Source organism: Pseudonaja textilis, chromosome 2 (assembly GCF_049901715.1).
Source record: "Pseudonaja textilis isolate UNSWEBS1 chromosome 2, rPseTex1.2, whole genome shotgun sequence".
Taxonomy (NCBI): domain Eukaryota; kingdom Metazoa; phylum Chordata; class Lepidosauria; order Squamata; family Elapidae; genus Pseudonaja; species Pseudonaja textilis.
In genome coordinates, this window is record NC_141991.1 from 133,992,772 (window position 1) to 134,009,945 (window position 17,174).

Genomic DNA, 17,174 nt, shown 5'->3' on the forward strand with positions numbered 1-17,174 from the left:
AAGAGAGCTATCTCTGTGTTTCTCCTTACTGTCACCTTCTCATTCCTCCTCCTTACCCTCGGAAGGGCAATGGACCTGCCCAATGGCTGCCTAGAAGAACTTCCTCCGCTTTTAGTTTCCAGCTCTTCTTGCAACTCCTCAGATTGCCCTTAAGCAAAGGTTAATGAGCATTCCTGGAACACTCCAAAGGACGCAAAGGTGATTTGCATACGCCCCTGCTCCTCTCCCAAACCCCCTCCCCCTCGCCCTCCCAGGTAAACTGACTTCTTTGTCTCCCCCCACACACACTCTCGCCCACAGATCATTGGCATGCAAATCTTGAACTTCTTCCTACTTTTCAGTCCGAGCGTCTTGAAGGGAGCTTGTGGTCTATGGGGAGGAGCGGAGAGGGCGCTTCTGCAGACAATTATACTAGCTGGATTCTGGGGAAGAGGGGGGGGAGGAGGAGGAGGCAACACCCCCCCCCTCCCGTCCCGATTTTCTTTAAGGTGAAAGAAGCAAAGCAATTTTGAGCGCGCTTTCCTCTCTCTGCACTGCAAAGAGATCTGGGGTGTTTTCTCCTAAGCGAGATTCACTCCATTCTTGGTTGTGTGCAAGAAAGGGCTTGCTTGGGTACCTGAAAGGCGATGGGTGGGTTAGGGTGGGGGCGGGGAAAACCTAATGGGAAGAAGCTTTTCCTACATGCCCATCTCTCTGCCAAAAATGATGGAGTTTATTTCGACCATCTTCCTGACTTGACGTGGTCCTTTAAAAAAAAGAAGGAAATGCAATGAGAAAAGAAGAGCCATTTCTAGTTGCCTACATTATTTAACACCCCCCCCCCCCCAATTCCCTTCTGCTCGGAATTGAGGGAGGGAAGAGAGAGAGAGACCACCGACCAAACAAGAAGATCACACGCACACGCTCGTGTACACACACACACACACTCGCGCGAGCACACAAATTGCATACACTTTGAATAAGCTTTTGGTTCCTTATCCGGGGACTAGCGCGGCTGGCGTGATTGGCGCAACGAGTCACATGGTGAAAGTAACTTTACGGGGTCGCCAGCTAGTAGGAGGGTTTTATGGAGCAGAAAAACGACAAAGCGAGAAAAATTATTTTCCACTCCAGAAATTAATGATCATGAGCTCGTATTTGATGGACTCTAACTACATCGATCCGAAATTTCCTCCATGCGAAGAATATTCGCAAAATAATTACATCCCAGACCACAGTCCGGAATATTACAGTCGGACTAGGGAGTCCAGTTTCCAGCATCATCACCAGGAATTGTACCCTCCACCTCCACCACCACCTCCTCCTCCTCCTCCACAGCGACCCAGCTACCCCGAGCGCCAGTACAGCTGTGCCAGCCTCCAAGGTCCCGGCAACCCCTCCGCGCATCCACGGGGCCATGGACAGACGCCCGGAGGAGGCCACCATCTCCCCGAGAAAGCGCAGCAGCTCTGTGACCAAACGGCTCTCTCCAGCGCGGCTACCTCTCCTTCCCCAGCCCCTCCAGCTTGCAACCAGCAAAACCCCGAGCATCCCAGCAGCACGGCCTCTAAGCAACCCATAGTCTACCCATGGATGAAAAAAATCCACGTCAGTACTGGTAGGCAACTTTTCCTCCTCTGCTCCTTTTCTCTCGGATGTGTGTGTGTGTGTGTGTAGACGTGTGTGTGTGTTTGCGCCCCCCCCCCCCTTTCCCACCAAGCTCTCAGGCTCCCTCTCCCTCCCTCTCTCCCCTTTTCCCCCGTCTCCTCCTTTGCCTTCGACGAGAGTCTTTGGGTTAGCACAATTGAGCTGGATTTACGACTCCGAGCGGGTAATTACACCCACCATAAATTTTATAGCCGAGCTAGTCTGGGCAGCCCCAGCCATGTGGTTCGTTCTGTTATGTATGTGTGAAACTCCAAAGGCTTGGAGAGGGGTGCATAAATAATTCAGGCTTTTCCCAAGCCAAGGAAACCCCCTTCTTCTTCTTCCTAGGAGCAAAAAGTCTTGGGTTCTTTATAACCCAGTAGGCGGGTGGCTCTCTCTCTCCCCCCCCCTTTTCCCCTTTTTCTCCCTCTTTCGATCTCGCTCTCCCTCTCCTCCTCCTCTCTCTTTTCGGCGCCCTGAGCCACCGGAGATCTCGCTGGCTCTTTTCTCTGTCTCCCACCCTTCCCCCCTCTCCCCCGCTTCCTTGCATCCATGCGAATCTTTGGTTTGGTTTGGCTTGTTTGTTTGTTTTCTCCAGTGAACCCTAATTACAATGGAGGCGAGCCTAAGCGGTCCCGGACTGCCTACACCCGTCAGCAGGTCTTGGAATTAGAAAAAGAGTTCCACTATAACAGATACCTGACGAGGCGGAGGCGCATCGAGATTGCCCATTCCTTATGTCTCTCGGAGAGACAGATCAAGATCTGGTTTCAGAACCGGCGGATGAAATGGAAAAAAGACCACCGACTGCCCAATACCAAAGTGAGATCCACGGCTCCGGCAAATTCCTCGGCCGGCTCCTTGCCCGCTTCTTCTTCTTCCAACGCGGTTGCTGGCGAAGATCATTCGCAGAGCTCAGCTCAGGAGCCACGAGCAGAGGATATTACAAGGTTATAAACAAACCAGCCAACAACATCAACAACAAAAAACGCCCCATGCAAATTGACTCTTGATTATTTATAGAATCTAATATATATCTATATATTTTGGGTTTTTTTTTCCTCGTAGTTTTCCCGTGCGTATGTGTGTGTACATATATTTAGGAGAGAGAGAGAGAGAAAAAAAAAACATACATACACATACACAAAAGAATGAGGTCTATTGGAGATCTCAAGCTTTAGGTGCATGTATTATTAGCATGAGAGGCCAGGTGGCATACCTGTTGGGGGGGTTTTTTAATCACCATTTTCAGGGTTTTATTTATTTTTTAAAAAAGGAAAGAGAATGGAAGGATGGGCTGTGTATGCGGATGTGTCTGCATCGGGATGTATGTATGTATATAAGCGTGTGCGTGTTGGGTTGTGGAACTAAATGTTCTGTTTTAGATAAAAAATCGGGGCATATGCTAATAATTATACAGGCAAGGAAAGAATGTAATTATTTTGCTCTCTGAGTTTACACATGGAGAACAAAAAAAAAAAAAAAGAGGACCATTGAAGGCTTCCCTCCCCCTCTTCCTTTTCTTGTATAAATGCGAAGAAAGATTTTTTTTGTTTTTTTTTGTTTTTTTACAAAAAGTGGGGACGGCACACAGGAGCTAGTAGAAACTAATAAATGTCTGGTTAGTTCAATGTGAGCAGCAAGAGATAAGGAGAGCAAGCTAGACAGTGAATTGAAGTGGGGGGGGAATCAGTGGGTAGTTTTTTGTTTTTGTTTTTTTTGCTTTTCGTGGTGGTTCTTGTGTTTTTGGACTAATTTTACATGATCATTGTAAACCTGCAATAAATGAGTTTAAGTGTATATGTGAAAGTCCCCTTGTTCAATAAAACAAAACAAAACAAAACAGTGAGTGTGACACAGACTGACTCTGGAATGTTTGGTGAGTTGTTTTGCTTTTTTTTGCCTGCTACTAAAAAATAAAATAAAATGCTGGGAGAATAGGCAGGGGCAGAATTACCTGAGTAAAAAAGACCCTTTTTTAATCTTAAGTTTGAAGAACTTTCCATAGTTAGGTATGGGGTATTTTTTTTTCTTTTTGAAAGTCTTCTAGCGCCATGGAAGCTAATTGTCAATCTGCCATTGATTTTAGGAATTGTGGCTTGCACTCCTTCTACTCTGTGACATCACAAGATGGGCACTGTCTTTGAACTCACACTTTACCAGGCAATCTTTGCCCTGGAGGTATACACACACACACACACGTGTGTTTGATTAGAAATAGATTCAGCTGATTCAGGATGTGTTTGTGCATTACTTTTTTAAAAAACGTGTCTTTTAAATTTTTATAGGTACATGAGCGGCTTTCCCTTGGTTTAATCATGTTATCGAGTTAATTGCTTTCTTTTGCTGTCTGTAAACAACTTTAGCTCAAATTTACCCCTTGTTATTGTACTTTAAGGAAGTTTCTAGCATATATTGGAGATGCTAGAGAGAAAGAGTAATCCTGTAGAGAATCTGGAGATGTTTACTTTCTGAGGGGAAACAGAAAGGGTGACTGGGAAAAAATGTAGCACAGATGTGTTTGCACAAGGAATAGTTCTACTGTGATTGTAGATAGATAAGATAGATACTTTAGCAAGTGCCTTTTTAAGTGCACTGATTATCTTATTGATCAGCAGGCCCTGAAAATGGAAAAATAACTAGGTGATCAAATTATGCTTTTCAACTCTTCTTTTAGATAGCAGTGCCTGGGATTTTTACTTGCATTGGGTAAATCTTTTAACAGCCTGAAAGCAAAACTTAGTTAGATTGCAAGAGAAGAAGAATCAATTTATTTGTATATATGACTGTTATATTTAAATTGTGTGCCAGATTGTGGGCTATCTATATAGCATTGGTACTGAATCATACAACAATATATATATATATACATTTCAGGAGTTTGAAAGATTTGGGAAATGATTTTTTTAAGGGCATGTTATTATAGCCTGATGATGAAGAAAATCAGTTTAGCATCCAAGGCCTATGGAACACCCAGGAAATGACTGACAGGCATATTCAGATTATTCAACCATTCCATTCAGGTTAATATAGAACTTTTGTGGTTTTCAAATGGTGCATAATTAAACCTAGTAGTAATCATCCAGATTAATTTACAAACCACTTCACAAAGAAACTTGAGGTCCAGCTGAAGAGGATGACAGTTCAGCCTGTTACTTGTTCAATCTATCTGATGTATGTTAAAGAGATGATTGACAGAGCAGCCAGGCGAAAATCTATGGCATTTATTTTTACTTATTCCCAGTAAAAAAATACAGATTTACGTGTTGAGTGTATGGGAATTGTAAATTAAAATGTTTCCTTATCACACTATCAGGCCTCTTTGTCCACCTTATTTTATAGATTATAAGAGAGGGAAATAGATAAGCATTCAGACTGCAGTCCTGGGCAGACCAACTTTTGAGGAAATGCCATTGAACACAGATTTACTGTGCACGCATAAGACCTCAGCTACATATTTAATGCTTCAACTGTGTATGTTTATCAGCTGCCCAGTTTTTTTTTTAAAAAAAGAATTCAAATATACTATTGTTGGCCTATTGGTGTAAGAAGACAAACACACTCATTTTTCTCAAAGGCTTTACAAAGGTAAATACACACTTTTCATACCTAGGCCCTCTGTGAAATAAAGGGTAAAAATAAAGGGGTACAAAAAAAATTCCAAAGTTCTCAATAGATTTTCATGGTAAAAATGAAAGGTCACAGTTCTGCAAAAAAACAAACAAACCTCTGACACACACACCCCATTGATATCTCATACTTAAACCATTAAGTGTTCTGACTATATGGATGCGTCTGTATTGCACTAGATGGTTTGTTTTAAAGTCCTCCTTTCTCTCACATACACACCACACTTCGATACCTTGTCACCAAGAACAGTTTCTGAATGTGGAGGGACTTTGCATTGGGGGCATTCTCTGTGCCTGCCTATGAAGCCAGGGAGGGGGGTGGGGGGAAAGGGGTGTGTGTGTGTGTCATCGATCACATTTGCAACTCTATAGTCTGCATATTCCATTTTTTTTTAAACCTTTCAACAAACCTCTTATTTAAACATGCGGCTGCATAATATTTATAGTCTTCTATCCCTTCCCCCATCCTCTCCCGCATTATTTTATTTTCCTCCTGAAGTTCCCTTTCCATCCTCTGCAATCTGCCCTTCTGCAATGGCTTTTAATATTTATTGTTAAATCATCTAATTTAGCCTTTAGATAGACTTGGCCATGACATAATTTCCCCCCCCCCTCCCAACATAGATTATGATTATGAAGGCAAGCCGAGAGGAGGTATGGAGTGAGAGGTGGAGAAGAGAAAAGAAAGTTAAGAGATACAACCCCCCCCCCCATCCTACCCACCTCCCTCTTTCCTTTTACTCTCCTCTTTCTCAGCTTCCATGTCGAGAGCCTGAAAGGTACTTCATTGAAGTTCGAGGGGGGAAAGGGGGGAAAAAGTGGGTTCATTCAGAGGACAACTTTTCTAGGCCAGCAGTTTTATTCTTAACAGCTCAGGCTGACCTCTGAGCCCCCGGTGACCCGAGCGAAGTCTCTCAACGTGTTCCCCTCTCAACGCGCCTTAGACAAACTTAAAGGCATCGCCCCTGTTTCGGCTCTTTGTAAAGAAATTTTCCCTCGTAATAGAGCCGGGTGGGTGGGGAGGCGCGCGGGGAGGGGAGGGGGAGGCAAGCGGGGATAGTTGGGCTTCGGGCAGATTCAATGCGCTTTATCGGTCGGTGCTGTCACCAAAATAACTCCAGAGAAAAGCAGGCAGGGTGAAGTCTCAGCCAAGCCTTGCCTACTTCGTTTCCCCTCCTTCTCGTAACTTGAAAGGTTTCCTAGAGCGGGCTAGTCCAGGCGAGAACAACGTTTCCCAACGTCAAGTAAGTTCGCTTGCCTGTTTTTTTTTTTTTGGGGGGGGGGAACTTCACCAGATAAGCAGCTTCATCTTTCATACGTGGGTTTTTCTCAGAAAAGAAAAGGGGAAAAAAAATATAGTTTAATGCCAAGAGGCAAAGCGAAAAAATCGGTTACGTTGGTTAAAGTGCGCCAAGACGCTTTGGGGTTTCTGCTGCGTGCAAGAGGCAAGTTCCTCTTTGGGACGAAGGCAACCAGAAACAGGGGAGACAGTCTTCTGGTCCAGGCTGGGAATCGAAGCCTGGCAGGAGGGAGACCTTCCTGAACAAATCCGGATTGGAAGCTTCTGGCCCATGGCTGCCAATGAGGGAACCCTTGCAGGCCAGCGGTTCGCTTGATGGCTGTACTTTTGGGCCTCCAGCTCCGTTGTGTTGGCGAGGTTTTCTTCCTACTGTGGTGGCAGGATCTGTCTCTGAAGCTTCCGTTCGCTCACCTGGGCCCTTCGCGACCACAGCACCCAAGACTCGCCTTCCTGTCTCCTGGTAGGTAGCTCGGGTTGTTCAGTACCTTTTCCCCTCCATTTCCTTTTACTATTATTTTTTTCTCCAGGGATGGGGGGCAGGGGTGTGCAGTTAAAAAGCAGGAGCCCTGTAGAAACATTTCTGGAGGAACTCTGGTTTGACTGGTTTGACAGCCTCCCACGGGGGTGCCCAGGCTACCGGCAAAACTTTTTCAAGTCATTTCCCTTCATTTCCTTGATCCAAGTCTCCATAGGATGCAAGGGGCTTGAGGGGGAAGCCAAATGGGGACCTCCATCCTGGGAAATCGCCCTGGGAGACCCCCCCGCCTTCTTTCCTTGGAGATGATGGAGAGGGCTGAAAGAAACTTCCTGCCCAGAAAGAGCTGTCCCAGATTCCTTGGGATCTCCAAATGCCACCCCCTTCTGATGCTGTTTAGGAAAATACCTCTCCAAAGGAAAGGCTGAGAAGCTGAAGAGAGTTTGTCTGGTTGGACAGGACTTGTGTTTTTAAGACAGAGAGAAAGGAAGACAATACCCCCCCTTTAAAAAAAATCATCCCTGACATAGTTTACCTTCTTAAGCAAAAAGTTTGATCACTCCCTTCTACAGCCCCAGCTCTAGACTCTTGCTTTGCTACTTATCTCTCCCTTCCCCCTCCTGTTTCTTTCTTCTTGTGCAGGTTTGTGTGTGTGTGTGTGGGGGGGTTCAAGTGTGCCGTTTAATTGTAATTAAAAGACAAACATTCCTCCAGGGTTAAATGAATGAGTTACAGGTTTCCAACCATAACTGCCAGCAGCTTCAACATGTAACTTATATTTATTGTGGTCTCGTATATCATTATCTAGAGATACGGTTTTATGTACTTCCTAATCTGTCGCCTTGATTTATTTTGATGGGCAAGGTACCAAACCAAACATTTTGGGACTTTACTGAAAGAGTAGTATTTCCTAGCAAACAGCCAATAAATAGTTTTTATGTTGATGGCACTGATTTCTGGCAAAATTGTTGCCTTCATTGTTTCTTGTCTTCTTTTTCTTAGTATGCATGTATGTTTGTGTTTGTGTGTAGGCATATATATTATAGGCATTCATGTACAGTAGCACTTCAGTTGACACAAATTACTTTTTTGGATGGAAAACTACCTTCAGCTTCTGTTCTATAAAGAATATTAGCAGACCAAATGCAGCTGAAACCAAAAGAGAGAGTAATATTTCCTTCATAAGCTCCTGCAACTGCTTTTACATGCATTCATACATAGCTAGATACATACCTATTTCTGAAACGTATGGAACTGTAAATACACCCAGATTTTTTATTTATTTATTTATTGCCATTATTACTATTTACAATGACTGGATAAGTTTTCAGTTTCCTCTTATTTATTTGCTGCAGGAGGGATATTAAGATACCTAAAGTAAAAATAAAAGGAGAAACGAGCAGTTGCTATTTGACAGTCAAATCCTTACAGGCACAATAATAACCTCTCTCTTTTTTAAAATGAACCGGGATAAAGAGACTTATGATTTAACTCCCTGTTAGGGAGAGAAGACTACTAAACTAGGCTGCAATTGGGTATTATACAGCTAATTCTCAGCACTTTTACTTAAGTAAAAATTGGGGCACACCGTGCAATGCAAGATTGATCCCGGGTGGATCAGAGGGAACAACAAAACTCTTCTTTTTGAAAGGTTGAGCCAGTGCACTGACATCCTTCCGCAGTCATCTAACCCAAATCAAAGGCACCTTCAATTCTCAAGCCAACAATAAACTCCTGGCTAACAGGAAAGTGATGTTTGGGGATGAAACATATTGTTTTGCTTCCATTCCAAGCATGCCTCACTCACTCTGGGATAGACAACTTCTGAACATGGAAATGCAATAGGCCATTAGCTCCTGCTAAATATCACCATGAATTTAGCTCCTCCCTTTTGATGTTCCTCCAAACCAGTGGCCCTCTCTGAGTTCTCTATAGTAAATCATAACCCCCCCCCCACATGTGACTCATAATTTTCTGAAACTATCACAGAATCATTTTATTGGGTGACCCCTCAAGTCCCAGGATGACCAGAAAAAAGGAATCATTTATTTCTCACTGCACTCTGGACACTTGTTCGTAAATGTTATAAGCCTGTAAATTATGAACGGCATGAGATTTTTTCTTCTCTTGCTCCTGCCACAGGGAGCAATAAGGCAACCTGGAGGAGGGAAAGGGTGAGAAGCCCCTAAATGTGAATGCATCTTTTTTTCTAGTTCGCATTCCCTACAACCTGTTAGAATTACTTCTTCAGCCTCAACCCTTCCAAATATATGTTGTGCAACACCTTTATGACTTTTAGCCCAAAGATGGGTTTCTTGAGAATTATAAGACCTAAATAAAGCCCACCATGGCTTCAGGTCACCAGGATGGATAAGGATATCCTGAAGCTTTCCCAGATGGGTGGGTTTACTCTTAACGCTCAGTCACCTGGATTTCTGCAAGTCTCTCCCACCATCCCGTAGAGTCACTAACCAGGATCTTCTAGAGCTAATGAGCTATATGGAGAATACCAAACAATATACTGGCAGTAGCAGCAATACAGTAGTAATAAGGGTCATCATCACAAAGATCATCTTAGTCTTGACTTCATGGTCTGATGGGAGAATACTGGGGAGCACTATTACTCTGCCTGGCTGGGTTGGGTTGATCATCCCACTTCTGCCCTGAATGTTGGCCTTGGTCCTTCGTTGATTCTATAGCTGACTTTCTGCCACTTCTGAGAGAATTTTATTTTTTCTTGACCTGACCGTGGCTAAAGGAAGGAAGGCTAAAGTGGAGCTTATTGTTTGTCCTGGAGCTGCCTGCCACACTCTTAGCCAACACCTCTCCCTTTCTAGGAGGGGAAGCCAACACCCCTTGATCTGGCTTAGAAGGCTTCAGAGGTGCTTAATTGGTGTGGGTGAGTCAGTTCCTGCTTCCTGTTTGATGGCAAATTCTGATTTTGGATTGTAGCTTTGGGGTGTGTTTGGGGGGGGGGAGAAGGGGGTGATGCTGGAGCTCCTTGCATGAGGGAGTTTGGCAGGCGAGGCACAATGCCTTTTGCCCTGTGGCAGAGAGCTCCCAAAGGCATCCTGGTTGGTAGGAGTCCTACCAAAGGCTCCAGGCTGGCTGCAGTTGCTTACAAGCTGTCAAAATTCTTGACCCAACCAAGATCAGCCATAAGGTGATCACTGATTTTGGAGGGTAGATTAAGAAGAGGGATAAAGAGCGATGGATAAAATGCTGGATTCAAGACCTCATGAGCCACAGCAGCCAAAGATGAAAAATATGAGATTCCCCCACCGCTGGTCACTAACAGCCAGATATTATCTCAATTACAGGCAAAGTGCAGTTCACATTTTATTATTATTATTATTATTGTTGTTGTTATATTTCTTTTTCCTGTCTGTTCCTAAGCTTGCAGGCTTTCCCCACTATTTTATAAGCTGGTGCTGATCATCCCACCCCACCCCCACTCTCTCTCTCCATCTGAGCAAAGGTTCCCTAACTCCAATAGTCCTTCCCTTGACCCACGAGCTCTCAATGGCTCAGATTCATTTACCCATCTATGCAGGTGAAGTCCAGAAGGGGGGGACCTTCTCTGCATCCCCACCCCACTCTGCCTAACATTAAAACAGCTTCCCAGAAAACCCACAGCATGCTTAGGCAGCAAAAAGCAGAAGCAGAAAGGTCCTTATGATTTGTGGAATAGGAAGACAAACCCTGCACTTAACATACTCCTATGCGGGTCTGTATTGTATATTGTTAGCATGTGTGTGTGTGTGTGTGTGTGTGTGTGAAAAGGGAGAGGGCTCCTGATCCTCTCTTAAAGAAAGGGACCTTGATTCCTTCTATCAAGGCTTCCTTCTGGGCCTTGCAAAATAAAATAAAATAAAATAAAATAAAAGGATGGGGAAGTCTTGTAGGGCTGTTGCTCTGAGTATCTCACCAAACCAGGCCTTGGCCCATAAGGGCATCCTTACAAACCATGGTTCTTTCACCACCTTCTGCTAAACCCATAAAAAGACTTGTCATGTTGCAAGTGCCCAACTCCACAGTGTCATAAATGCCATCAAGGGGCCTGGGTCTTTTTTTCCAGAACATTCATTTTGTTTTTTCATAACCCTAATACACACACACACACACACGGGGGAGTGGGAGAGAGAGAGAGGGAGAGAGAATCTTGGTTCTGTCTGCAATATTTAAAGGAGCCCCATGAAAACCTGTTTACTTACTCCATTCCCAGCTGGGTCACAACCCCAAATTCGGAGTGCAAAACAAAGGAATGGGGGAGGGTTGCTTTGAAAATTGGTTGTTGACATCCCCTTGGAGTGACTGTTCTTTGGAACAGCAGGTTAATGTGATTGTTGGGCAAAAGTTCACAAGTCTAGAAGGAGAACTTTGCTACTGGGGAGGGATGAAAAATAACCCTCCTTCGGGTCTGGAATATTAGCTAAAATTGCTAAAGCGTTTATTTGTAAATGGTTAGTCAGTGAGGAAGGGTGACATTTTCACAGCCTCTTTTTGCAGTCCAGGTACCCATGAAATCTTCCTCCCTTCTGAATCTTTTAGTAGAAAATCAGTTTTCCTGGGACAAACTACTTTTTGGTGCTCCAAGATGCAGGAACTTTCCTCCCATGTAAATTAGAGCCAGGCTTTTGAAGCACATATTGCTCCAAACAAGTCAGAGCTGATTTGGCTGGCACCAAGGAGAATGATTTAGCAGGAAAATGTGGCCATTTGAGCCTTTTAGGACAGAGCGGGCCCCTTGCTTTTGCTGTTTATCTGGTTTGGATTTTCTCTTTTAGATGTACAGTATCTGGAAGAGCGTGGTTTACCAGCCCCTTGTAGCATTCAAATCTGAGGTGCATCCTTTTTATTCTCCCTTTGACTTCTATAGCTGTGGATTACATCATACATAGATGTTAAAAGGATGCCATCAACTTAAAGCTGCTGCTAGTTTGGTGTAAGAATGATTCCCCTCTTCTCCTTTTTCTCCAGCTTTCTCTGCAGAGAAATCTGGCTTTGGGACCCACCTTTTTTTAGATAAGGAGAAATTTGTTATTGTTTATTTGAGACTTGACATCCTAAAGAAGATTAATCTGATTATCCCAGATGTCTGGTTTTTAGACAGGGTTAGATTTGGCTTTGTTCACACCCTCCGACTAGGGACTCTTGCCATACAAGGAGGGTTTGGCACAGCATAGCCGCAGTTAGAACGCTTCTATATAGCACAGAACACATAAGAGAAATGAGTGACCTTGGTATGAAATATGTGCATTAATTGAAAATAAACAACTGCATGCCTCCTTAACAAAAGGCTCCTATTGTGATGTCTAGATCAGCTCCTCCCAACTGAAACCTCCACGCAAAGACACCCCACCGACCACTGCATCAGGAGGCATCACACTTAAACCATAAGTGCTGAAAAACTCCCCTCCACACTGTCAGCACCCACTTACGCCCTTTAATTCTGCAGAGGGGTAGGCATTGTCTAGGTCCCACCCCACCCCTCCACCCAGTCTTTGCACTTATAAGAGGAACAAGAGTCACCCCCGTTTCTTGATGGGTTGAGGGCAGATGTTGTTCCTGGGGATAAGGAAGAAGCTGAAGGCAGAGGGGTATGTTAGGCTCTGAGGCTGAAGGAAGAGGATCCGCAGGTTTCCTGGCTGCTAGAGTTGGTCTCCAGAAGTAGAAGTGGTCAGTCAGTGGCATGAAAGGGAGGAGTGGAGAACAAGAGCTGACCGGGCTCCCTTTCTAGCACAGGAGGAGGTCATTCTCTAAATCGGGAGCAATAAGGCGGTTTCCATTCTATAGTTGTTCTACAGAGTTCTGATTAAAGACCCAGGATTCAGTCAGAAATTAAACATTAGGCGGCCTTGAGATGACTGGGTTGTATTCCTGAGATTTAAAGCAGGGTCACCAGGTTTGTTTTGTTTCTGAAGGGTAAAAAAAGAAAATTTAAACAAAATGTGATCTATTAAACCAATGCATGCGCCACACTCTTTCCACTCATCCCTCCCTGCCTGACACATATTTGATCTGGTGACCAGATAACAAGCAAAGGTTGACAAAACAATACTGAGTTTAGGGGCTAAACTCTCAACTATGCCTGGTTACATGCTTCACCATTAGGTTTATCTAGTAAGGTTCAAGTTACTCGTAGGTGGCCTGGTTTGTAACATAGTGGTATAAAACATCTGTTAGGCACGCCGGGTTTTTGGAATTGGGTGAAATTGTTTTCACTCCGCTTTTGCCCTCCACTGAATAAGCATGAGTTTGAATTATCCGCCCCTCCCCTGCACAAAGAGAAAGATGAATGCGAAGCGGGCGATCAGGCCCAGAAGGACCTCTTAGAAGGTCATTCTAAATGGGGGAAAAGCCACCTTACGAGTCTCTGGTTTAAGATGGCGGCTGGTTTGGTTTCTTGTCCCCAGCCTCACCCCAAACACGCCCCAAGAGCTACTGCAGGGCCCAGGGAAAGAGATTGGTTATTCTCCCAAAAGGACAGCGGTGTAGAAATCCTTCTCTTTTCTTTTTAAATCTTCGAGTTGAGCTCGGGGCTTCATTTCTAAATTGGGTAACGCGGGTGGGGGAGGAAGAATGAATAAATGAAAAAAAAAAATCTCGCTCGAGGAATCGACCCCCGGGCAGCTCTCCAAAAGACGGATCGTGTCCAAAGGCTCTGGGGGCCCTGGGCGAGGGGTGCGCACGCGGGCCTGTGTATCTCGGCACCCTCGGAAGAAATTCAGCCTTCCCAACACACAGCGAGTATATGAAAGGGCTCGGGGACTTTGTCCGCCACCAGCTTCTCGAAGGCATCTGAGGCCGCCAGTCCCTCTCTTTCCTTGGAACCCGAGCGCTTTCAACTCAAAAATCCCCCGGCTGCCTCCCGGATCCCAAAGAGGGTTAGGGGCAGAGACGGGAGTGGAACTGCCGCGGCCTCGGCTTCTCCAGCTTTTGGAAAGTCCCGATTTCATCCAGGCGAATTTCCTGCCGTGGAAACCGAGGAAGGTCGGTGGGACTGAGCTGAGCAGCAAGCGCTTCGGGCTTGGGCCGCTGAACTTGCTCGGCGGATCGGCGGCCCCAGATTTTCGGAGGCTTCTGTTAGGTTACGCGCTTGACCCGCCGGTTCAAAGAGACCGAAGAAGAAAAGTAAAATCTTCCGCGCCTCCATGGTGGAGGACTATAGCAGGAGCTTGCTGGGATTGGCAACCGCCTTAAAATGCTTCCTGGGATATCCTCTTATTGGGGTGCGTGTATGTGTCCGTCTGTTCCTGATCTTTAACAAGAAAGTTAGAAATGAAAATGATCTCTCCAATGTTTTTCGTGTATGTGTGTGTTTGCGGATTGTATATCTCGATCACACTTTCTCGATTTCGGTTCAGAAACGAGCCCCACTAAACTAGGGGAGAGACTCAATTGCCCCCAAACTCCTCCAATTCTTTTTGCTATAAAGTATTAAACACCAGTATTTAAATACACATAGGGTGTTGCAGTTATTGTTAAAATGCTTCAATGGTTGCCTCTGCAAGTTACAGGAGATAGAGTTAGAGGATGATGATGATAATATAATTTGTCTGCTTACATCCAAGAATTTTTGTTAAATTAGATAGGTCTTTAGTTCCTTAATATTATGGTGTTACATTATTTATATTATATAAATACAGTATTTCTGGGTGGACAGTATATCTCTGTGCAGTTGGGTATGCCCACAAATGCCTTCCCCCCCTCCAAAGGGTTGGTTCATAGAATTGTGCTGCAATGATAACCCATGTGCACCCTTATTGATGATGTCTCCATAGGATAGAAGTATCCATTTGTAAAAGATTATTTATATAGGTGTGTGATTGAATGTGCAATAGAGTTCAGGTGCAGCTGATGTCTAGTGGGTGATAAAGGCCCAAACACGTGAGTATTGTGTCAGCATTTTGGGGATATGCTGGCAGAAAGAGATGCCTTAGCTTCATCACTCCAGCCCATCTGAGATGTGCCCATTTATTATACCAGCTGTGCCTGTCAGAAATGGTGGGCAACCTGTCATTTCTCAGATGTTTTCTGACCGTAGCTCCCATTATTTTAACCACTGGATTCGTTGGTTGGTCTGATAAGGAATTAGAATCCAACTTCATCAGTTAATTACGAATGGGGAATACTTGGCCCTCTAGAATGGTTACTCCACTACAAACCCTATAAACCTTGGCCATTGGGAATGGCATCTAGGGAAGACCAGCATCTATGTGCTACTCACCTGTGATCATGATACTATCTAGTGGCAGTATAATGGTTCAGGTGCAGGACTTAAAAACCAAGAGACTATGAGTAGTAGTTTTGCCTTAAGCATGAAAATCAGCTTAGGGCCAATCAGTCTCCTTAGCTCAGCCCATCTCATAGGTTGGTGTGTGGAAAAGAAAAAGGCAGAAGCATTGCATGTATATTTTCTTGACTTGTACAAAATAAAGATGGAATATAAGTCTAATAAATTTAAAAAAAAATCTACCATACTATATCCCACTTTGCAACATTAACACCCAAGGATGTTCCTTTCCTCTCTGATTCTAAATAAACTTGATCTCATAGGGTTGACTTCTCTGCAGAAACTTTTACCATCACTTAGAGCCCTTTGGAAGTAGAAAAGCCGGATTAGCTACATTTTAGTTCAGTAATGAATGTATTTATTTTAATGAATGACAGCTGAATGGAGAAGAGAAAAAGTGCTGCCTGAGGTGGTGGAGCTGTGATACCCCTTTCTAGCATATTGGGGTTGGGTGGGGGGATATCCTTGCCTGGTGTGATCTTTTGCAAAGAGACAAGAGATGCATGAGAGGCTCTGCTGCCCTTTTCTTTGATATATGGATCTATTGGTGCCATTTCTCTCCACACCCTCTATAATGAAAATCTGATAGTGTCAAAGAAGGACTTTTCATTAGCATCCAATGGGCTTCCTTCCCATGGGCTCTATCTTCCCATAGGTGACCAGGTGACTGAAATGAGCAGGTTTCTAAGCCCTTATACTGTCAAAGAGTCTTGTGAGGATTGGTAGGAAAACTCATCCCTAGCTAGGAGGTTCTATATAGAAAGTGTCTCCTGGAATCACCCGATGGTCTGGCTTAACTTCCTGGCAGATGTGGGGAACACTTCTTCCAGAGATTTTGTTTAAAAATTATTTTTAGAGACAATTTTCACAAAAGGAGCCAAGCTTTGTAGGAACCTGGTCATGGAGGTTGTGAAAAGTCATTCTTCTCTCCCCATCCTGGCCTTTATGGAGTACAGTGTAGGGGCTGTGATCTTATGGCTAGGGCAACTATCCTTCTCTTCTTGATGATTGATCAAGTTTCTATCACTCTCTTTGTGTGTATAGATTTCAGAGACAGGTTGGTTGTTTTTCTTGGTTTTAGGTTTTTTTTAAAAAAGTTCTTTTAAATCAGTTAGTCACTGAGGTTTCTTCTTGACTTCTCTTGATTTAAGGAGTGGGGCAGAACTTGAAAGAGTGGGAGTGCATGTCTTATCCACCCAGGGCAGAGAGAGAGAGAAGGATACCCCTATCCCGCTCCTTTCTTTGCCTTCTTAAACAAATTCCATTCTTCTCTCTGGGTTTAGCTGCATTCCTGAAGCTTATTAAAGGACCAGCTTGTCTATGTTCCTCCTAGATTATACAAAAGCCATTCTCAGTTCTCTGATTTTGATCTCGCTTGTAAGCCTTGTGCTTCCTCCTGGCATGCAGCATGCACAGATGGGGAAAACAATGGCTGCTGCTAACTTTGTGATATCTTTGTAACCAAATCAGGTCTGTTTGGAGATACTTAATGTTCTTCCCACTGCCCAATTCTGCTAATTCACACAGGGTTCATTTGGGTGGCTGGTAGATTCATTCTCTCTTTAATACCATTTCCTCTTTGGTCTCTTTTTGATTTAGAGTTTGCTTTCTTCTTTTAAGCTGGCAATTTGCTGCTGAAAGCTGGTGTCAGTTCTCCCTAAGATTCTGCCAAATCTTTTTACCAACACCAGCCAACTCTGCTCGGAAAGGACAGCTTTACTGAAAATTAGTGCTCTGTAGACCTTTAGGTGAACTTCTGACTCCTAGTCATTATTTTAGCTAATAGCTATAAAGAGAAAGAACTCTTCGCATTCTTTGCCACACTCTTACCTAAAAATTCACATCCCT

General features: G+C 44.2%; 1 protein-coding gene and 1 long non-coding RNA gene across 2 annotated transcripts in view; both read left to right on the forward strand.

Moving 5' to 3' along the window:
• Positions 1–1,005: 1,005 nt before the first annotated feature.
• On the forward strand, positions 1,006–3,475 carry HOXC4 (homeobox C4). Its single transcript, XM_026714721.2, has 2 exons — positions 1,006–1,597; positions 2,225–3,475. The coding sequence occupies exons 1-2, from the start codon at positions 1,021–1,023 to the stop codon at positions 2,581–2,583; spliced, it is 936 nt and encodes a 311-aa protein (XP_026570506.1). The 5' UTR covers positions 1,006–1,020; the 3' UTR covers positions 2,584–3,475.
• A 2,922-nt stretch (positions 3,476–6,397) lies between these two features.
• LOC148127093 (uncharacterized) overlaps positions 6,398–17,174 on the forward strand; it is a 37,356-nt gene continuing 26,579 nt past the window's right edge. The window contains exon 1 of the long non-coding RNA XR_015741921.1: positions 6,398–6,499. This is a non-coding gene — a long non-coding RNA (uncharacterized LOC148127093). The remainder of the gene's footprint in view (positions 6,500–17,174) is intronic.